Source organism: Mastigoproctus giganteus, chromosome 6 (assembly GCF_048544385.1).
Source record: "Mastigoproctus giganteus isolate SK-2022 chromosome 6, ASM4854438v1, whole genome shotgun sequence".
Classification (NCBI taxonomy): domain Eukaryota; kingdom Metazoa; phylum Arthropoda; class Arachnida; order Uropygi; family Thelyphonidae; genus Mastigoproctus; species Mastigoproctus giganteus.
The window spans coordinates 60,231,664-60,255,429 of NC_143580.1; the positions used below are offsets into that span (position 1 = coordinate 60,231,664).

Here is a 23,766-nt window from a genome sequence, read left to right on the forward strand (position 1 = left end):
TAGAGAGCCATCATATTCCAAATCAAAAAGAATGAAAAAGAATAGAATATATCAAGAAGAATTTATGAAGTACGGCTTTACTTACTGTTGTTGATGATGAGCAAAGTCCTTTGTGCGTAATCTGTTATAAAAAACTGGCTAAAGAAAGCATGAAATCTATTAAATGTGAAAGACACTTGCATACAAACATTCAAAGCTAATGGAAAATACTGAATCCTTTTCAAAAGACACGCCGATGCCACACAAGGTCTAAAATCTTTCATAAAGAAATATACAGCAGTTCTTTGTAAAGCTTTAAGAGCATTGTTGGAAGTTTCATATTTAATAGAAAAAATTAGAAATCACATACTATTGCTGAATCTCTTATTCTTCCTGCTGCTGTAAAAATGACTTCAATTATGCATGGAGAAAAGTACAGCAACGATTTAAATACCATTCCTCTATCCAGCAACACCACAGTCTCACAGCGTATAACAGTTATCGCGGACAACATAAAATTCAGTTTATTAAATCGATTGAGAGAAAGTCCAATTTTTGCAATACAGTTAAATGAATTCAAAAATATTTAAGACCTTGCTCAACTTATTGTATATGTCAGATACTGCTATAAGGGAGATATTTTAGAGAATTTTCTATTTTGCAAAGCTTTGGCAGGGAGAACGATGGCGAAGTTTTTTCATGTTATAAATATTTTCTTTCAAACAAATAATCTAACGCAGAACAACTGCTTTGCAAATTATACCAATGTGTGGCTGCATTAACAGGATAAAATAAAGGTGTAAAGTGCAAAGTAAAGGAAATTGCTCCAAATACAGTTTTGAATCATTGCATTATACAGTACACAGGGAAGATTGGTAGCAAAGGAAATGCAAACTGATTTGCATGAAGTTTTGAAATATGCGATAAGTGTGATCAACTTTATTAAAAAATAAAAGCTTAAATAGCAGACTTTTCACAATGCTTTTGTAATGAAATACTTCTTTTATTATATGAAAGTGAGGTGATTGTCCAGTGGTATAGTGTTGCGATGTCTTTTTGACCCCAAACATGAAGTTTTATTGTTTTTATGAGATAAAAATGAGAACCTTGCTCAATTGTTTACAAATCAAAAATGGCTCGGAAAATTTAGTTCCCTTGCTGATATATTTGAAAAACTTAATGATTTAAATTTAAGGCTTTCAAGGACGGAACAAATATATTAATATTCAGTGATAAAATAGAAACTGTCAAAGGGAAGCTTAATCTTTGGAAAACTGAATTTGAGCATAATAATACTGAAAATGTTCTCATGCTCTTCTGATTTTGTTATAATACTGACATTTTACTATTTAGGGATATCATTTGTACCCACCTAACAATGCTAATTAAGAATTTTTCCAAATGATTTAATGTATCTCCAGAAAAAAAGTTGTATTGGATTCGTGATCCCTTTGCTTTTGAAATTTCTTCATGCCCCGAAATTACCATTGAGCAAAAGGAAGATCTCATCGACCTGTCGCTGATCAAGCATTACATGCTCCTTTTAAGACTAATTGGACAAATTTTTTCTTTCTTTTAGAGATCAGTATCCACAATTATCGAAAATGGTGATATGAAGATAGCTACCTTTTGCTTCTACATATTTATGTGAGGTTAGTTTCCCAAAATTAACAGTTATAAAAACAAAAAAGCGTTCCGGACTTGATCCAGAATATGACACGAGATTAGTAATTTCAAACATTGCGGAAAATATGGACCAAATATTATCGGTTATCTAGGCTCATCCTTCTCATTAATTAATTGCTTTGTTTTGTAATTGTTCATTTTTATTGTTTTGTAATCTTAATTAAAGAATAAGAATTTGATTTGTTGTTTTTGCTATATTCAATTAAAATATTAAACAATTATTTTAATGTGTAAATTAAAAAGGAAACAAATTTTTTTATTCCTTTCTTAGTACTCGAATAAAATTTTCTACTATATAATTTATAAAATGCCATTTTTCTTCTCTAAAAATCTGGTTATCCTACCTCGGGGTTTACATTGGGGGGGGGGGTGTCAATTTTATATTGAAATGCACCACTGGCGTTTCAATATAACCTAAGTTGATGTCAGATGAACTGGGATATGGCAGAGAACAAAAATGCATGGGATGCATAAAAATTATCAGGTGATACATATGCCTACAGTAGATACAAACTGGTGTGCAATCAAGTCACAAAAAGAAGTTAGCCAAGCTAAGGCAGATTACAAGAAGTCTCTGACAAAGAATGCAACGAAAAGCAACAAAGACTTTGTTTATGTAAACACTGGAAGGAAGGATACGAATCAGATTGGTCCATTAGATATGAATGATTTAACTGTTGATGATCCTGCTGAGGTTGCTGTCAAACTGAATAGGTATATTGCATCTTCATTCACACAGGAGCAATTTTTTTAGGGATGGGGTGCCAGAAGTATGTCAAATTTTAACACAGGGAGCTAAATGATTTTGTGATAACCAAGAGGAGAGTGTAGGACAAATTGTTGAAGCTAAATGTAAAAAGGCCTTGGGTAGAAGGGATATATCCAATTATATTAAAGGAGACAGCAAAAGTGGTAAGTAACCCTTTTAGCTGTGATTATGAAAGCATCGTTGGTTTCTTGGGGGGAGTCCCTGTGGAGATGTATGAATCTATTCCTAATTCGCAAAGGAGATAAGAGGGTGGCACAAATAATTATAGACTTTTTCAAGGAAAATGATGGAGTCACTGGTTAAAGAAGTAATGTATGGCGATGTAGACAGGAATGCAGTTAAACTGCAGTAACAATATGGATTTGTTAAGGGATGAACTTGTCTGACCAATCTGATTGGATTCTATGACAGTAACAAAGGAACTGGATGAGTAAAGCTTTTGGTACTGTTTCAGATAAGGCTGCTGTGTAAATTGAGGCAGTGTGGCATTAATGGCAAATTACTGCTATGAATAAAGGGGTTGTTAAGTGGGAGAGGGCAGACTGATTATCTGATTATGGTTAGGAAGGCATTTCCCACTTTAGAAGGACACCGCTCTTCTTGAACTAATGTTATTAGTTGAGTCCCCAGGATTCGGTGCTGGGCCCATTGTTGTTTTTTGTATTTATTAATGAAATTGAAGAAGTCATATCATGCTTAATGTCTAAGTTTGCAGATGATATGAAGCTTGGCATGGTGGTTAATCACACTAATCAGAGTATACAACTGCAACAAGATCTAGACAAATTAGATAGATGGACTGAGAAGTGGCAACTGAAGTTGAATATTGATAAATTCTGGTTACTCCATATGGACGGCAATAATCCTAGATTAATGTGCCAACTGTGTAGTACCACACTCAGGGTAGTAGAGAACGAAAAGATCTCGGGGTAATTGTTCAGTCAGTGAAGTTCCCTGAGCAGTGCAGAGAGGTTGCCAAGACAGCTCATGGGGTTTTGTCAATGATGTACTGGAATTTTGTTAGCTGGTATGAGGAAATGATTATCCCTTTGTATAAGGCTGTGGTCATGCTATATCATGAGTACTGTGTACAGCTCTGGAGGTCTCATTTTAGGAAGGATATAGATTTTTTGTAATGGGTGCAGAGATTAATGAAAGGAATAAAAGGGCACAAATTGCACATCCTTTTATTCCTTTCAATTGACTCTTACTGGGGAAGTGGCGCATTATAGCCTTAGATGCTAATGCGCCATAAAACCCTAAAACAAACAAACAAACTTACTGGGGAAGTAAGAGTCAATTGTACTCTTATGGGGAAGTCTTCAATTCTGCAAACTTCAGTGCCTTGGACTAGGCACCTGTGAAGAGATCTGATTGGGGTGTTTAAAGCTTTGAATGAATTGCATAATCTCACTGATCCAAACTTTGTGATGGAATTCTTTCTCTTGCCCAGATTACATACATGAGGGGACATAAATTCAAACTGAGGGTGGATGGCTGTAGGGTAGATGTATGGACATTAGCCTTCAGCAAACAGATGGTTGCTCATTGGAACAAACTCCCATTTGGTTATGTCGAGATGGGTAGTTTGAATAAATTGAAGAAAGCACTAGACAAACTGTCAGAAGAGATGGACAGGTGAATGGGGAGTGTTAGCTCCTTTTTTTTTTTTTTTTTTGTTGATGCTATATTTATGCTTGCTTTCCTACATCTTTGTAACTATTAATACTAATAATATAGGGTGGTTAGGAAGGCATTTCCCACTTTTAAAAATTAATAACTCAAACACCATAGGTTGTAAAAGAATGCAAGTAGAACCAGTGGGTACAGTAACTAAATGAATTTTAATACGGTTAAGAAGCTTTTGGGGTAACGACCCCCCTTCCTCAGCTAAGTACGTACACACAGAAATGTAAACATAACATAAAACATTAGGAATGGAATAAACTAAATAAGCAGTGCGCGCTCAGATTGCTGGGAGTGCGCACATGAACGTGAGTGTTCAATCACTTACTATGTGAAATCAGGTGATTGTTGTTGGTGCCCGGCACGGGTATGGGATGATTATCAGCATTTGTTGTGCTTTAACATTGCAGACTCCAAAATTGGGTGTAGTCTTGTATCTCTACTGTGATTTAAAACTTTGAGAGATATGTTTAGGGACTCTAACCATAGGCAGTGATAGTAGTGCCAAGATTGGTCGATCACCTCACTGTCGCAGCCGGGATTGAGGTCATGTTAAGTTGACCAGAAATGCTCTGCAATTGCAGAGTGCACAGAGTTACCTAGGTGGATGGACCTATCATGTTCCGCGAGGCAGTCCTAGAGACTTCTGGAGTTTCCCTCAACACAGCAGCTGCCACAATGATGGCAAGTTATCCGCTATACAATACTGTTGCGTAAGAGAGGGTTGATGGGTGTTTTTACTCTCGAGACCAGAGATTGCAAACTTCTACCAGGAAGGTGTAAGCATTTCACGCGGTACTTGCGTAAGATCTTAGAAATCTGGTCTGAGCTGCCTGGTTAATATGGGTATAAGCAGTAGATACCGTTTCGCTGTCATGAGGGGGCGAGAGCCTTGGGCCAGTTGCAAGTTCTTGTGCTTGTAGTGAGCACTTGTCCAACATGGGCTGGGTAGCCACAGTTGGTGAGGTCAGCTTTTACCCTAGAAACCTCAGTGTGCCTGGCTGCTTCTGAGCTGGAATGACTCCAAGCCAGATAGAGCAGAGTGTGTGCAGTGCTGTTCAGGTGACAAGGGGCATGCGCTGACCTGTAGTTCGTGAATTGCCTGCAGCACATTGATTTCCAGTATACCGAGGATTCCAGACAAGGGCCCACTCGTCTCACTAAGATATCCAGGAAAGAAAGGGTCTTCTTTGCTTCAGATTCTAAAGTGAACTGATGAAGGGGGATAGGTGATCTCACCAACTATGGCTACACAGCCCATGTGTTGGACCAATGCTCACTACAAGCACAATAATTTGCAACTCGCCTAAGGCTCTGGTCCCCTTGTATATTACCTGGGCACCTCAGACCAGATTTCTAAGATCTTATGTGAGTTCATGTGAAGAGCTTACAACTTCCTAGTAGAAGTTTACAATCTCTGGTCTCTAGAGTAAAAACACCCATTGCCGCTCTCTTATGCAGTTGTATTCTTTACCTGATCACTTGCCACGATTGTGGCTGCTACATGGAGGAAAACTCCAGACGACTCCAGGAACATGATAGAACCATCCGCTTGGGTGACTCTGTGCACTCTGCAATCGCAAAGCATTTCTGGTCAACTCAACATGACCTCAATCCCAGCCATGACAGCGAGATGATCGACCGATCTCGGCCCTACTATCACCGTTTATGGTTCGAGTCCCTAAAAACCCCAGGGGCTCACATCTGGTAAGTATGGGCTTGGCACACCCAGGGTCCTGAGCTGGATATCATCATACTTCTCTTTCTTGGTGATTCCCTTCTACTTTTGTCTCTCTCTCTCTCTCTCTCTCTCTCTCTCTCTCTCTCTCTCTCTCTCTCTCTCTCTCTCTCTCTCTCTCTCTCTCTCTCTCAGGGTAACTCGGGAATTTTTTTTTTTTGGCTGGTGCAGCATAAGCCTCAGGCTTCCTTACACCATATAGCTAATAATAATAACATATCTCACAAAGTTTTAAATCGCAGTAGAGGCACAAGACTACACCCAATTTTGGAGTCTGTAGTGTTAAAGCACAACAAACGCTGGAAGTCATCCCATATATGCGCTGGGTACCAACAGCAATCATCTGATCTGACATAGTAAGCGATTGAACACTCATGTTCATGTGTGCACTCCCAGCAATCTGAGCATGCACTGCTTATTTAGTTTATTCCATTCCTAATGTTTTATGTTATGTTTACATTTCTACGAGTCTGTACTTAGTTGAGGAAGGGGTTTGTTACCCCGAAAGCTTCTTAACTGTGTTAAAATTCATTTAGTTACCATATCCACTGGTTCTACTGTATTCTTCTTTTGAAAAACTATGGAAACCAGTGCCACAGGCCCATTCTCTTTTACTATAGGTTGTAATTAACAGATTTTTGCATTATAATAAAAATATGTGGAATTTTTTAAACAATAAAAAATTCCACATTATAACAATAAAAAATTAGTTCCCCGTTTGACCATGAGCCATGCAGAAAAGTTTACTTTTGTGTTAGAAAATAATGTAAAGGTAAATTTTTCACCCATCTTTGCTGACGATAAAATTTCTGTGTCCACCATTATTTTCCAATAGGCACTCAAGACTAGACATTGTTTTCTCCCCAACTACTTTCAAAATTTCTGGTGGAATGTTTTCTATCTCCTGACAAATTGTGTCCTTCAAATCTGAAAGAGTTGAAGGAAATGCTTTTTAAACATGGTGTTTCAGATATCCCCAAGCAGATGTCTGCTGGAGTTAGGTCAGGTGATCTCAGGCAAATGATGTGACAAAATATGTGACTGGTAATTTGCTCCTCTATGGAGGTTTTATGTAGAGGTTTGACATTATTATCGGTGTGGGGCATATTACTACTCTTCCTCATAAAAATTATGCTTTCATGTAAACCACATTCATTAATTTTTGGACCAGTTTTTGTCTGCTATAGGTTAGGATATTTTGTACTATTGGGCATGCCTCAAAATGCCTTCAGTTGTTAATGGTTTCTAAGAAAAAAGGACCAATAATAGTGTGCCATAAATTCACATTATACGTTTAACCTTTAATGGATGGAGTGATTCCTCAATGTGCATAAGAGGTTTTTTTTTTTTTTTTTTTAGCCTGCCCAAATTTAACAATTTGTGCCTATCACAGATCCATCAAAATGAAAATGTGCTTCATCCGTTCATAGAATATTAAATAACTGTTCTGGATCCCGTGTAAACTTGGCAGTTATCCATTGAGTGCCATCATGACGACTTGTGGTTGTGTGGTTTCAATCAATGCAGATGTTTGATTTTTAGAGAAACAGGTGTAGGCCTGCCTTTAAGTTTTTATGTACCATGATCCAGAGAATATTAGTTGTGTAAGATGTATGGCAAGTACTAAATAATCTCAGTGAATTTTATAAACTTGTTGTTGCACCTTTTTAATTCTTTGAATCATTTCTTGTGATACTGATGGATGACTACTTTTAGGTTTAATAGTTACTTAGCCCTCTTCAAAATGCCTTACAGTATTTAATATGGTTCTTCTTGTACAAGGTGGAGTCCTCGAGACATTTTTCTCTTTGATATGCTCTAAGGACCAGAATAACACTATCACCGTTGTTGTAATAAAGTTTAAGTGCTTTATCTTTGGGTAGTATTTTAAAATGAACTTGACTGAAAACAAGATATAACATGTTAACCTTGACATATTAAGCTCATGGTTGGCATGTCATATGGATTTACTTGGGGTTTGCATAAAACCTCCTGGAACCAACTCCATTGCATCCTCACTGACTTTTGTTTGCCCACCACTTCGGCTGGGATTATTGCACAAACAAGTGCCCTTTATGAATTTTTCAATCCATTGCAGAACTGTAGTGTACTCAATGGCTTCCTTTTGTACTGTGTTTGAAATTTATGCATAGCAGCAGCAGACTAGAGCTTGTTGGACCAAAATTGGGTCTGGTGGAATTTAACAATCCTTTGGTAAATTCCACCAGATTACAGTTTTGCAATTATGCTCCCATCTACTGCAATGTACAAATTTTCTGATTAGGGAATGAAAGCATGGAGTGCTTTTATTCCTTAATCAGATATTCCCTTTTATTTATATTCCCTTCCTCTATCACCTGGAAGTGGTTTCAGATTTGTATCATGTATTCTATTCACACAATAACAGTTTAGATTTGTAAAGGAGGTTTGTGTATACACCAAATAGGTGTATTATTAATATAGTTTTCCAATTGTTTTCAGGCTACATTTTCTCACTAACACAAATACTGTTGATTTACATGTTAATGCTGCTGCATATATATGAAAGGGTACATTCAATGTGCCAAATTTTCAGAATATTGAGGTGCAACTCCCTTAATATCTTGCCTAAAAATAAATAATGGCTGAAAAGTAAAAGTCTGGAATTCCTGACTAAAAGTGAACATTTACTTTTGGGCCAAACTGTAAATCAGAACAAACCTCAAACTATTATCAAATGTTTATTCCATAAACAAAAAACTAATCTCAGCACAATCAAAGAACAAATGAAACTGTACATCAAGTCTTAACAGCACATAGTTGATGATAAACAAAACCATGTGTTGCTTATCAGTGTGCCAATATCAAGCAGTTGTTAATTTCGTGCAGCTTTACTTTTACAGCACTTGTTTACTGGCGACTTAAGAATGGCCACATGTGCATCACATTGCATTACTCTACACCAGTGGTGTCCAACCTACAGCCCGCGAATAATTTTTATATGGCCCACACAGAAAGGGAACTAAAACAGCATTTTAAATTTTGTTAATTATATCAAGAACCATGTACATTTGATGTTAAAAAATGTGGAAAAACGAATTTAAAAGACTGTGGCGCGCTCATTGCAGTGCATATGTGAGAGCATTGAAGTTATGAAACCATGTGTTGGTGTCTTGAATTCTGTATCTTTTATCTATGTATTGTATAAAATATGCACATGCCCGACCGGAAGTGTGTGTATATATATATGAGGTGCTATCAAAATGTTCCGGGGCTTCAATTATGGCATGCCTTCTGCTTGACCTTGGTGGCAGCACAAAAGTGTATGCACAGTATACTTCATTGAAAATGTAACACACTAATTTTTCTCGAATCACTCGGTGCAGCCCATGAAACATATAACTTGGAATATGGCCTCTGTACGAGAAAAGGTTGGCCACCACTGCTCTACACAGTTCCAAAGCATTCAGGCAAAAACAGAATCTCTATTCAAAGTCTTGTTTTTTTTTTTTTTTGTTTATTTCTAAAAGTGGGCATGTACAAAATTGCAGAACAGTATATATTAGTATTAAATTGTACTTAAGTAGAGGAGATCTTTTTGTTTTATTTATTTATTTACTTATTTTTTTTCTTATTAGGGCATTTTCAGGAAAATATTATAAGTTGAAGGAAAATGGAATGTATGCATGTGTAGTGTGTGGAGAAGAATTATTCTCTTCTGAAACAAAATTTGATTCCACATGTGGTTGGCCATCATTTTGGGATGTTACTGATATCTCAAAAGTCAAGTTCAAGACTGATCTTTCACATGGTAAGAAAATTGAATTTGAAGTGATTTTAAGGGTTTGGGATATTACTTCTTCCCATATATGATTGTTGAGATATAAGCATAACAAAAAAATGCTATTATTTTATAGTGAAACATTTTGGAATATCTGTTTTTGCATGTTTTGTGTGTCAATACTTAATTAAGTGTTGTGCATTATAATACAGCATGTAATAACAATCTCTGCATTGCTTTGGTGTAATCTCCACAACAATATCTGCAATGCTTTGGCTTAATCTCCTCAACAATCTCTGCAATGAAAGCAAACAGATTTGCCCTTTGGCCATATCATGCCCAACAATAGGTAATTCTGCAGAAAGACATGTTGCATACTGAAAGTAGCCGATTCACAAGAGAACCACCATTGACTGGTCTCTCCCAAGAGAAAGCATTTCTACTGCTTTGAGCCTTTTTGCTTTGCTTCTCTTGTGTGACAAAAAAAAAAAAAAAAAACCCACCTCCAAAGCAAAAGTTGTAGATTCTAAAGGAAATTAATCCACTGATTAAAGAAATACCAAAATTATGCCTGTAATCCTATTTCCAGCAAAAGATATACTGAAATTTTAGTAATTTGCACAATCAAGTTTAAATATCATACAATAATACATATGCTGTCTTAAAATGAATAAGATTCATTTTAAAATATATTAATCAAATGTATAATATAATAATTTCTGTACATAGCCAACTACTTAAGTAGTTATAAATTGGCATCATTAGGTATATCTCATGTTACGAATACCTTCACAATGAGTTGCCTTGATATTGCACTACCTTGAATAAGTAATGCTTCACCATAGGAGAAAACTTGTTACTTATTCTCAGTGGATACAATTACCCATATGGCACTGCTTCTTGGCTTATTGGCTCCTCATCAGTGAGTGGGCAGGTACCCTAATGTTGCAATGATGAACATTATCTTCGTTATGTAGAATAAGCCTTAATTCAGATGATATGATAGGATATTTGATTTTTGTCAGACAAAAATGTCTGACATTTTTGTTGTGAAAAAATAGTGATTATCAATGTGATTGTGTGGTTCTCACCACAAACACCACATCGATGATGATCACTATACTTTTAATTTTCCCAGTTAGTGACATCCTCAGATTTGTAGGGTAGGTAATACAGCATATAATGCAGGGCTGAAGTTTTGTCCTGATCACCAATCTTGCAACCAAAGCACAAAGAATATGCATGTTTAATAATACTGTAGATTTTCTTCCTTTGAGTTTTTGTTGTAAACCGTCCGCCCATGTAACAAAAATTTTCAGAATGATTCAGAAATTTGCTCCTTCCTGTGCTTTTGCTTAAACATTTTAACAATACAATGCTAATCAAAACACCAAAGAAACAAACAATATGCAATAGATACACAGTTAATGTCAGTACATGCACAGTTTCACAACTATCTTTAGCCGACCGGGCTAGCCAGGTAGGTAAAGTGCCCCCAAAGGTCGCGGGTTCAATTCCCGCCTAGGGCTTGGATCACAGTAAAATGCAAAAATTTTGGGAGGTGCAATATGGCCATAGAAGCTGATGTGCCAACAACTAACAAAAAAAAAAAAAAAAACCCAATCTTTCCATTACTAAATGAAAGAGGTGGGATGTAGACAATGATGAACATGTTAACCCTTCCTAACATTACTGCCATCTATGAGCAAGTGCAAACATTATTATTTGCAGGGAATACAACATATTGGTTTCATATCTACTGCCCTTAATTGTATTAAGATATTCATGTTATGAGTAAACAGCAAAACCTGTATATGTTGAAACTGATAGGATGCGAAATTTTAAGAATTATTTTAAAAATTTACACATAAAAATTGACTGTGAACAGCTGTGAAGGTAAAAACCACGTTGGCCAGTGTTATCGGTAATTTTAATTATTTTAAATGTTATAATATATAATTATTTATTTCAGTTATAATCCAAAATTCAATTAAGATTATATATATATATATATATATATATATATATATATATATAGATAACTTAATTAAAGGGGTAAATATGAAAGTGCCAGTGTGTCTAATTATTCACTGTGTGTGCCGACTTAAGGTCCTTTGTCTGCTGGTCTATCATATACACTACTTTGTTGTTATCATGACCATTATTAAAATTCATGTGCTGTTGAATTATCTAATATTTGTGCTACATGTACATACAACTAGAAGACAGGATTATTATGGAATTCTTAAAATTTTTAGTAGAATTAAATTTTAGTAAATCAAACTTGGATCTAATTTGAAGAATTTTGTGTTAAGGCTAATTTTTATTTAAGAGAGCTGTTCAATAAAGGATGAATTTTGCATAAACAACCATACTGCTTGTTATTTCTAAGCTGCAGAAACCAAGCTGCATCACATAGCAGCTTCACAGTTGACTCATGTGCATGGTTTGACCTTGGTGGTTGGTCAAGTTTGTGCCTATTCGGTTTCACCTACATTACAATGGACATGACACTCGAGGAACATTATAATGCTCTCAAATTTTGTTTCTCTCCCAAGAAAACATCAGAGGAAGCACATGAAACGTTAAAAGAGGCTAATGGGAATATATGTATCCAAATAGCACACCTTGCGAGTAGTTTAGAGTGTTTAAAGATGGCTTAAAGTTTAAATATACCACACTATTGGTCATGCTGGCCTGACTGGCCAAAACTGAAATTAAAGGGGTAAAAATCTGAAAATAATGACTCTTGCAATGCTGCCTTAAGACTAACCACTTGCACTGAATGAAATCTGGAAGTAGTTAATTAAATATATGGCCATGCCATTTACTAAAAACTAAAACTCTGCATCAGTTGATAAATTTAGAAAAATAATTAGACAACTAAATAAAAATAATTACATAAAAATATGATAAATTTAGGCAAAATAAAAATTGAATTTTCACATAACTACAGTTATACTTAAAATATAAAATCAAGATTAAAAGGTTGAATCTGCATATAAACTACCTAATTTAAAATACTGAAAGCAGATATATGAATTAAACAAATAAAATGCAGTTGTGGTAATTTGAACTCGTGCTAATCCGACCTACTAATTATTTGAACAACATTGAATCAGATTTTAGTTTAAATATATATATAATTTTTTTATAATTAAAAAACAGTATCTCTGTTTCTTCTCTCTCCAAGTAATGCTGCTCAAGTATCATTCTAGTATGATCTCTGAACTTACATATTGGCTTTTTGGTGTGTGGTAGTGCACCCACAATTCATTACTGGTCACTATGCTTTCTAAGAATGTGTATTCTTCATTCTTATTCCGTTCAAGAAGAACAGAATACACTGTAATTCCTACAGTCTTGCTATTAACATATTTGCTGCTGCTGCTACCTACATTTGAGACACTGCATTCCATGTGTCATAATTTTTGGAACATTGAGGAGCAACGCCTTTAAAATCTGCCTAAAAATAAATAATGGTCGAAAAGTGAAAGGTCTGGAATTCATTAGCATTAGTAGAGGCATTTGATGCAAGAAAGCAAGCTTATGCAGCATCAGCCAAAAAAAAAAAAAAAAAAAAACCCACTTCCACTTCACCCCTCTGTTCGTTCAAAATACCTGTCCAGCTGAGCCTTAAACTTATTTAGGCTATCAACCTCCACTACAAGGGATGGAAGTCTGTTCCACCAACCAACCACCCGCTGGCTAAAGGCAAATTTCTGCATGTCTATCCTACACCTGTCTTTCCTCAATTTGAATTTATGCCCTCTCAGGTGATTATTCTAAGCTAGAGGAAGAATCCCATCAGCATTGAGCATGCTCAAACCATTCAAGGCTTTATACACCTCTATCAGATCACCTCGCTGGTGCCTAGTCTCCAGACACTGTAATTTGCAAAACTTAAGCCTTTCTTCGTAAGAGCACCCCTTTGTTCCATTCACTAATCTTGTTGCCCTTCTCTGTACTCGTTCCAGCAGCTCTACATCCTTCTTGAAATGAGGCCTCCAGACCTGTATACAGTACTCTAGGTGTGGCCTGACCATTGCCGTATACAAGGGAATAATCACCTCCTTATCCCTGCTGGAAAAATTCCTGTATATCATTGACAATACTCGTTCCAGCAGCTCTACATCCTTCTTGAAATGAGGCCTCCAGACCTGTATACAGTACTCTAGGTGTGGCCTGACCATTGCCTTATACAAGGGAATCACCTCCTTATCCCTGCTGGAAAAATTCCTGTATATCATTGACAATACTCGTTCCAGCAGCTCTACATCCTTCTTGAAATGAGGCCTCCAGACCTGTATGCAGTACTCTAGGTGTGGCCTGACCATTGCCTTATACAAGGGAATAATCACCTCCTTATCCCTGCTGGAAAATTCCTGTATATCATTGACAATACTCCATGAGCTACTCTTGCAGCCCGTCTGCACTGCTCAGAGAACTTCATATCTGCCTGCACAACCACCCCCCAAGTCCCTTTCATTCTCTACCACTGTCAGTGTAGTACCACAGAGTTGATACGTTGCTCTGGGGTTGCTGTTTCCCATATGTAGTACTTTACATTTGTCAATGTTAAACTTCATTTGCCACCTCTCAGCCCATCTGCTCAACATTTCCAGATCCTGTTGCAGCAGCATAGTGTCAGTAGTATCCTTGACAACCCTGCCTACCTTTTGTATCGTCTGCAAACTTCGACATTAAGCTTGATATACCATCATCAATATCATTTATAAATACAGAAAACAATAATGGACCCAACACTGAGCCCTGAGGGACTCCACTAATAACATTAGTCCACGATGAGCAGTGTCCATTGATTACCACTCTCTGTCTTCTCCCCCTCAACCACCCCTTTATCCATAGCAGCAATTTGCCTCCAATGTCACACTGCTCCAATTTGTGTAGCAGTCTTCCATGTGCAACAGTATCAAAAGCCTTTCTAAGATCCAAGTATATAATATCAAAGCTATTCCCTGCATCCAGTTCTTTTGTGACTGCATCATAGTATCCAATCAAATTGGTCAGGCAAGACTTCCCGTTAACAAAACCATGCTATGTCCCAGCTATAACTGAAGTCTTGTCTAAATGATCCTGCAGTGCTTCTTTAACCAGTGCCTCCATTAATTTTCCTGGAACAGAAGTTAAGCTCACAGGTCTATAATTACTTGTGTCAGCCTATGATCCTCCTTTGTGAATTGGGGTCACATTTGCACATTTCCAGTCTATGGGTACCTCCCCTGAGTCCAAGGAAGCCCTCATAATTATGGCTAAGGGTTTGCTTACTTCCTTTGCTGCCTCCTTTAATATAACTGGATAGATCCCATCCACCCCATGTGCCTTTCTTGTGTTTATCTTCAACAGTTTCTCCTCCACTTTCTTCTTCTTCTTCTTTCTTCTTTGGTCCTTAGCTGGCAGCTGGGGGAGGCGGTTGGCCACGCAACCAGTATGCTGCTGTAGGTGCCGCAGGGTTTCGGACTTGCTCTGTGATGTTCTTCCACTCCTCCACTTTACTCCCAGTTATTTCAAGATTCTGTAGCTTACTGCTAGAGTTGAATACACCTCTGGCATTCCCCTTGCTGAATAACTCCTCATGTGTGAATGTCGATGCAAAATATTCATTTAGTTTGTTAGCTACCTGAACAGGATCATCAACAGTTGACCCATCAATATCAAGTGGACCAATCTGATTCATCCCCTCCCTTCTAGAGTTTACATAAGTAAAGAACTCTTTGCTGTTTTTCTTTGCATCCCTTGCCAAGGATTTCTCGTAATCTGCCTTCGCCTGCCTAACCTCCTTTGTAACTTGGTTGCATATCAACTTGTATCTATCATAGGCTTCTGTGTCATGTGTTAATTTGTAAGTATCCCATGCATTTTTCTTCTCTGCCATATGCCTCATTAGTTCATCTGACATCCATTTTGGCCTAAACCTTGAACAATATTTCTTAGTTGGTATGTAAAGCCTAGTAGCTTCCAAGATAAGTTCTTTGAATGCTTCCCATTTTGAATTTGCTGTTGGTAACATCATCAGTTGGTCCCACTGTATAGAATTTAAATACTGTCTCAGTCCATCGTAGTTGCCTTTACGGAAGCAATAACCCTTCCCTTTACCCCCTAATGGTAGTTACCTCTTTGAGTAAATCCCACTTCAGCACACTGTGATCACTGCCACCTAGTGGTTCATTTATCTGCAGATTCTTAATGCATGAAGAATCACTCTTGATAATCAAATCAAGAGTATTACTCCCTCTAGTTGCCTCCCGAACATGCTGATGTAGAAAACAATCATCCAATAAATCCACAAAAGCCCTACTAGTGTGTGAGTGACCAGCCCCCAAATTCCAGTCAATATCTGGGAGATTAAAATCTCCCATTATAAGACTCTCTGATTTACTGGCCCACTATTTCCCTGTACAGTTTCTTATTATACTCATCAGAGTCATTAGGCCTATAGCACACTCCTACTCTCAATTTTGATCTCCCAATTCTTACGTCACACCAAACTGACTCAACACTGCACTGTCCAGCGATGTCGACTGGCTTCACTTCCTTGGTTTTTATGTGTTTCTTAACTAATAGCATAACCCCTCCACCCTTCCTATCCTGTCTATCCTTTCTGTAGACGTTGTACTCCCCAAATTCCAGTTCTGCCTCCCTTATATCTGTGTGACACCACGTCTCTGATATCCCAACAATATCTGCCTTTGATGTTTTGAGCAATACCTCAAATTCATCAAATTTATTTACTAAACTCCTAGCATTGGTGTACACGCAAGTATACCTACACCTGTTTCTATTCTTAGCTACCCTAACACAACCCATGTGTTTACTTGTACGGCAATGGCTCCCAGCAGTCTCTGAAATAGCATGCATCTTGTTTTTCAGGCTTCTGCTCATTCTAATAGAAGCAGTGCAAGAATCTCTTTCATCTCTGCCAGTGGCTACTGTCAGTCTATTGGTCTTTGTCTTCCCCCAAGCTAGCAGTTTTCCGACCCACCTAACACTGCCTCGATAGCATCAGCAAATATTCTTGCACCCTTTCTATTTAAGTGTATCCCATCCCTGTAGAAGCAATCTCTCCTGTTAACAAGTACAGTCCAGGCTGAAAAAAAATTCTACACCTTGAGCCTTGCACAATCTTTCCAGGGCCGAATTGATCAACAAGGCTCTCATCATATACTCCCTCCTATCATGTCTGGGCAGAATTGCAGACACTTTCAAATTCAACCCTAATTCTCGGCTTTTGTTGAACAGTGACCTGTACTTGTTAAGTAATTCTGCTGGTCTCCTACTCTTATATCTAAAAGCAAACACCTTTTTATGGCCTGAGCTGTAAATCAGAATAAATCTCAATTTTATCATAAGTTTATTATTGTATGTACATAAACAAACACAACACAAGCAAAGAACAAATAAAACTGTGTACTAAGTATGACTTTATAGTGCCCCTTGACTGTGCAGTTGAATAAACAAAATCCAAGCATCACTGCAAATAGTGCAAACTTTGGTCAGTGTGCCAATATTGAGCAGCTATTAATAACATTCAACAAATGACAGCAGTCATTTGTTGAATGTTTTAAGAAAGGTGTATATATGCTTCAATGCACAATACTTGGGTACCATTTGACATGTATATGCATCAAACAGCAATTGAGCATGCAATTTTTGAATATGCGATTCCTTACTAATAGCAGGTGGGCAGGAACGGCAGTGCGTAGCACACGCTTCTTGATCAGACCGGGGTTCGAGCCCGTGACCACCAAATACGGAGGATGTGGAAAGGTCAGGGAATGACCACTGCATATCCTCGGAGCAATATGGCCTTAGTTGCTAATGCTCCTAAAAACCAAATAACAACAACCTTACTAATAGTAGTATGTGCTGAACCAACATTGCCATGGCACGTGCCACTGTTCAGGAAATTTCTCAGTACAATGGCATGTGAAAATTCCAGAGCTAAGAATATGTTTTATATAGTTGGAAGTATAAAAAGACTGCAGACTTCTTCATTGATAGTCTTTATATAGTAGTTAATCACTCACTTTTTTCCAAGAAAATAATGACTGCCTAGCATTTGGATTCATTGCTGTAATTTCAGTTTTGCTTAAGAGTTGTGTAACTGAGTTATAGTACATATTTTGGTGTTTTAATTGTTTATGATGTCCCCCCCCCATTCTCTCATGTTGGAGCATGTTTGCAACTTCACACTCCAACTGTGACACATTATTGATAAACATGGAGAATGTTTATCATGGAGTCGTTTATGGAGATAAAGATTAAGATAGGATACACTTAAATAGAAGGGGTGCAATAGTGTTTTCTGATGCTGTTGAGACAGCTTTAGGTGGGTTGGAAAACTGCTATCTTGGGGGGGGGGATTCACAGGCAGAGGTGAAAGTGATTTTTGCACTGCTTCTATTAGAATGAGCAGGGGACAGGGTGAAAGGGGATTTGGGGACTGGTTGTAGTCGTCATGAAACAAATAAATATACTGGCCGTGTTAGGGTGACTAAGAATAAGAACAGGTGCACATATATTTGTATATACACCAATGCTAGAAGTATAGTAAATAAATTTAATGAATTTGAAATGCTGGTCAAGACATCAAAGGCAGATATTGTTGGGATAACAGAGACATGGTCACACAGATATAAGCAGTGCAGAATTGGAATTTGGGGAGTATAATGTGTACAGAAAGGATAGACAGGATAGGAAGGGTTATGCTGTTAATTAAGAAAATCAAAATCTAAGGATGTGCATCCAGTTGACATAGATGGACAGTGCAATGTTGAGTCAGTTTGGTGTGATATAAGCACTGGGAAAGCAAAAATGAGACTAGGAGTGTGTCATAGGCCTAATGACTCTAATGAGTACAACAAACAATTGTACAGAGAAATAGAATGGGCCAGTAAATCAGATTGTATTATAATCGGGAATTTTAACTTCCCAGATATTGACTGAAACTTGTGGATTGGTCACTCACACACTAGCAAGACTTTTGTGGATTTATTGGATGATTGTTTTCTGCAGCAGTATGTTTGAGAGGCAACCAGAGAGGGTAATACTCTTGATCTGGTTATCGGCAGTGATTATTCATGTATAAAGAATTTGCGGATAAAGGAACCGCTGAGTGGCAGTGATCACAGTGTACTGATGTGAGATTAAGTAAGTCCCACATCAGGGGTAAAGGGAAGGGTTTTTACTTCCGTAAAGGTAACTATAGTGGTCTCAGACAGTTTTTAAATTCTGTACAATGGGATCAACTGATGATGTCACCAACAGAAAATTCTAAGTGGGAAAGCATTCAAGGAACTAATCATGGAAGCCACTAGGCTTTTCATACTAATTAAGAAATATTGTTCAAGGTTTAGGCCTAAATGGATGTCAGATGAACTAATGAGACTTGTGGCAGAGAAGAAAAGTGCATGGGATGCATATAAATTATCAGGTGACACAGAAGCCTATGGCAGATATAAGCTAGTCTGTAATCAAGTCACAAAGGAAGCAAAGGCAGATTACAAGAAATCTTTGGCAAAGGATGCTAAGAAAAACAGCAAGGACTTCTTTACTTATATAAACTCTAGAAGGAAGAGGATGAATCAGATTGGTTTATTTGATATTGAACATAGGGCCTGGACTTGTGCAATTATGAAGCCCTCGGACAGCATTTTTTGGTCCAGAATAGGTGCTGGTTCAGGAAACTGTGTAGCTTGCGACATTGTTTCATTGCTTTGGGTTGTTGGATCACTAGACTGTGGTGACACTTCATTTACAAGGACTGCCATGTTATATTTGTGGACATTAGGATTAAATTTCATGTTTTTGCTCCTGATTCCCTTTGAAGACAACAACAACAAAATACTCACTTCAGTGTCATTTCCTGTCTCAACTTTAACTGAAGAAATTTTATTTTCCTTGGCCAAGTCTATATCACTCTGAACAAATAACTTAACTCTTAACTTTACTTAATTTCTTATCTGAATCATTCTCAGGAGTATTGATCTTGACTTTTCTCCTATTGCTGCTTAAAACAGGAGACCTACTGCACAATGAACACAGTGATCCAACTGAGCTTTCTTTCCCACCATAACATTTCCACCTTTGGTGGCGTTTTTTGATGGGATATTCAGACGATCTATGTGGTGTCAAAAGTGTAGTGCACTCATCATCCATATCATTCTCACTATTCAGTTCTGCAAACATAACAGCATTACCCAAGAGAACCTCCTCCCATCCCATCATTTTTTTCACCTGCACTTCCAGGGACAGAAGCCTCAGAAGATTCTCTGCTTACATCCTTTAACATATATTTTGATCCTGAAATTCCAGCTTAACACGAAGAATTCAATTCTTCCTCAATTTATGTGTAAAATTTGCTGTCTTAGTGGTCTCTCTACCAACATTACTCCTTTTTTTTTTTTTTTTTAAATTCTTAAAATCTGCAATATCCTCCAGTTCCACACCGCAATTTTCATCACACGAGACCACCCCTGTGCGAACCCGAGGAGATTTGACAGACTTTTTTTTTTTTAATATAACAATGGCTTTAATAATTAAAACTTAGTCTTTAAAAATCTATATCTTTTCCGACAAGATGATATTTTGTCCCAAAATTAGGTACAACTAATCAATGTGACAAACCCCTCCACCTAATTATAGTCCCCTGCATCCATAACTTATAGAATTTAAAAAGCAGCTCTTCAAATTTTCAAATACCAGCATTATGCTAAAGCATAGGCAGCTGGAATTGACAGTAAGAACAAAGAATGCTTTAATGCCAAAACAGACTTATCGTAAATTTAGCATAAATATTACCTTTCCTTAATTATAAATAGCGAAGCCTGATGAACCTTATCACACCATACTCGAGTTTCACAAAAGAATTTAAACACCTTAAAACCATATTTATAAACTATTTAGCAAGAGCACATATAAAAGCAATCATCACCAGCCTCAGTCCAGAGGGGATGCAACAAAGTTTCTTTGTTGGCCTATCTAAAGGTCATGAGTCTGGGGCCCAAAAGTTGAATTTTTCATCCCCCCACACCCACACATAACAGGTTGCTACATTACTGGTACAACTATTACTCAAAATAATGATTGAACATTCAGAGAAGGCTCAAAGTGAATTTTAGACAGAGTGAATAATTTTTATTTGAGTGTTGTCTTTTGTTGTAGTTTGTTCCACAGCTTTGCAGTGCCATTTAAAGGGTGATAAGGTTTCTGCTGGTATATTGTACGGATATATTCTTTAATCATTTTATTTTAGAAAAAGATAGTAGTTTGTAATGATGAGTATGTATTTTTTTATTAGCATTAATTTTTTTTAAATTTTATTATTACTTTTTTTAATTTCTAATTTTAGTTGGTTGCAATCTGCTTCTCCTTGCCCTAAATCCTGGTCTAGCCAGAACTGAGGTTTCTTGTGCTTGTTGCAATGCACACTTGGGTCATGTTTTTGATGATGGTCCCAAGCCAACAGGTAAACGATACTGTATCAACTCTGCAGCTCTAAACTTCCAAAAGATGGGTGCTTTGATAGATCATGAAGAAGCTGGAGCTACAGCTGCGTCAGATGTGTCATCAGCAAGTTGCTTTTGTGAAATGGCCTGTCTGAATAAGTGAACTCCATATTTTATTAAAATTATACTTATGTTTTTCTATTTTAAATGACAAAAGTTTGGTAGCCTAACACACAATAGTGCTATGTGTTAGTATGGACTTTTTGATAAGGAATTTTATATAGGTATACACTGATGATTAAATAAAATACAGTACTCTTGAACCCTGTATGCCAAAACAACTCTTCACCTTCAGACCATCCTTCATGAAGGAGGCTAGTTAGAGATTATAGTCTGCTATGATGACCTTGTAATTTTCATATTTTTTAGACATACTAACGTTTTCATGGAAATGAACAGAAATTTTATGCATAGTTTCAGCCTTTGTGTCATTTTGATAAAGTATAATTTCAGTTTATAAATGTTTCTGTTTACACTTGGCTTACTTTTGCTACTCATAGAAGTGCATTTGAATAGTGGCAATTCATTTAATTTGCAGACATCATTGAAGAATCTAAAAAATATAGTACAGATTAGAGCTTAGTATTTTTATTAAGTGCCTTTACTATTAGGAAGTTTATTTTTAAATTTCTCTTAAAATGAAAGTTCACACAAAGAATGTCGAAGATGGAGCTGAATTGAGCATATTGCAATGGAGAACTGGTGAATTATCTGAGCCCTTAATCAGTATACTCTTTACTGTTCTGGCTAGTGTACAGATTGAAAATAAACTACAGTTATACTTTATTGCTGTTAGCTTGTTTACCAGACATGATTTAGTACCAAAATTAGGTGAGAGAAGGGTGAAAATTAATAACAATTTTGCCTTATTGGAGAAAAATAAAAATTAAATTAAAATTATTGCAATTTTTCCATTGCCAGCACACTGAATTTTTGATAATTTGATATATACTGATCCTAGAAAGTTGATTATTTTAATCTTATTTCAGGGTGTTTAAAGTGAGGTAAACCGTATACCATGTGTTACCAAAAGAAAAAAAATTCTTATTAAATGTTTTTCTGACTGGTGTATGAAGTACTATGTATCTTCCAAATTTGAAGTTGACACTCATCGATGCTGTTAGTTTGCCAAATTCATTATTATTGATGGCTAATCTGGTGGTGGTTGTGTGGGACTTCGCAGGTTCCTCTCCAGAATAATTGTTGCACATTGTTAGTTTAGTGTTAATGGATAAAACTTAAGAGTACCTACCTAAATATAGTCATACTTTTATTTGATCAGTTTTTGAAGTGTGTAATTATTGTTATTAGTGGCATATGATGCAAGGAAGCAAATTTAAAACTTATAAAGCATCAGCCAAAAAAAGGAGAAAAGAAAAAAAAAAAAAAAAAAATTCCACATCACTTGCCATAACTCTCTCCTTCCAATAATTTGTCAGGTTCTTCCTTGAGTTTATTTAAACTGCCCACCTCCACAACACTAGATGAAAGTTTGTTCCAACATTCAACCACCTGCTGACTGAAGGCAAACCTCCTCATATCTATCCTGCAACCATACTTTCTCAATTTAAATTTATGCCCTCTTGTGTGTGTAGTCTGAGCAAGCACAAGAGGAAGAATGCCATCAGCATTGAGCTTGCTCAATTCATTCAAAGCCTTAAAAATCTCGATCAGATCACCTCACAGGTACCTAGTCGCAAGATATAGTTTGCAGAACTGAAGCCTGTCTTGGTGAGACCACCCTTTCGTTTCCTTCATCCTTCCTCAAATGAGGCCTCCACACCTGTATGCAGTACTTAAGATGCAACTTAACCATTGCTTATACAATGGGATAATCATTTCCTTGTCCCTGCTAGCACAATTCCTGTGTATGTAATAGACAAAATTCCATGAGTTGTCCTATCAACTGCCATTTCTCAGCCCATCAGCCTAACTTTTCTAGATCCTGTTGCAGTAGAATACTGTTATTAACCACCCTGCCAACCTTGATATCATCTGCAAACTTGAGACATTAAGCCTGATTTACCTTCATCAATATCATTAATAAATGTAGAAAACAACAAGGCCCAGCACTGAACCCGGGGGACTCCATTAAAAACATTAGGCCACAAAGAGCAGTGGCCATTAATAACAACTGTCTTGTCACACTCAACCATTCCTTTATCTAGAACAGTAACTTGCCCTTTAGTTGGAATTATATGTATAAAGGACCTTTCAGATCCCATGAAACTGTTCACTATTTTTTCACTTCCACTTGAGCATACTAGTTTCAGCATAAACAGTATGTTGCTTTCCCATTGGCTGATGCATTTGCTACAGAAATTAGGTACTCTGTTTTATGTTTAATTATGTACAAAATGTTTTTTTGTCTTGATTGTTTTCATTAATGATGTAAAATGGTTTTAGCTATTATGTATATCTGTGTATTCCTTTATTTATTTGACAAAATATTAATATATGTGTATGTGTAAGTTTGAATTTTTGCATCTTAATGGATTTCTGAGCTGGAAAATGGAGTGACTGTTAGTTTCATGATTATAAATTATTTTTTTCATTTTCAGCATAATTCGTAAAAGTTTTGTTTCATTGAAAACAATGTGTAAAAATACAGAATATTTTT

The 23,766-nt window shown here is 36.8% G+C and overlaps 1 protein-coding gene across 1 annotated transcript in view; it reads left to right on the plus strand.

The window, feature by feature from the left end:
• SelR (methionine sulfoxide reductase SelR) overlaps nt 1–21,985 on the plus strand; it is a 61,865-nt gene extending 39,880 nt beyond the window's left edge. The window contains exons 3-4 of the mRNA XM_090375176.1: nt 9,476–9,648; nt 20,990–21,985. Coding sequence (XP_090231302.1) covers nt 9,476–9,648; nt 20,990–21,249 — 433 coding nt within the window. The 3' untranslated portion in view covers nt 21,250–21,985. The remainder of the gene's footprint in view (nt 1–9,475; nt 9,649–20,989) is intronic.
• The last annotated feature ends 1,781 nt before the right edge of the window (nt 21,986–23,766 follow it).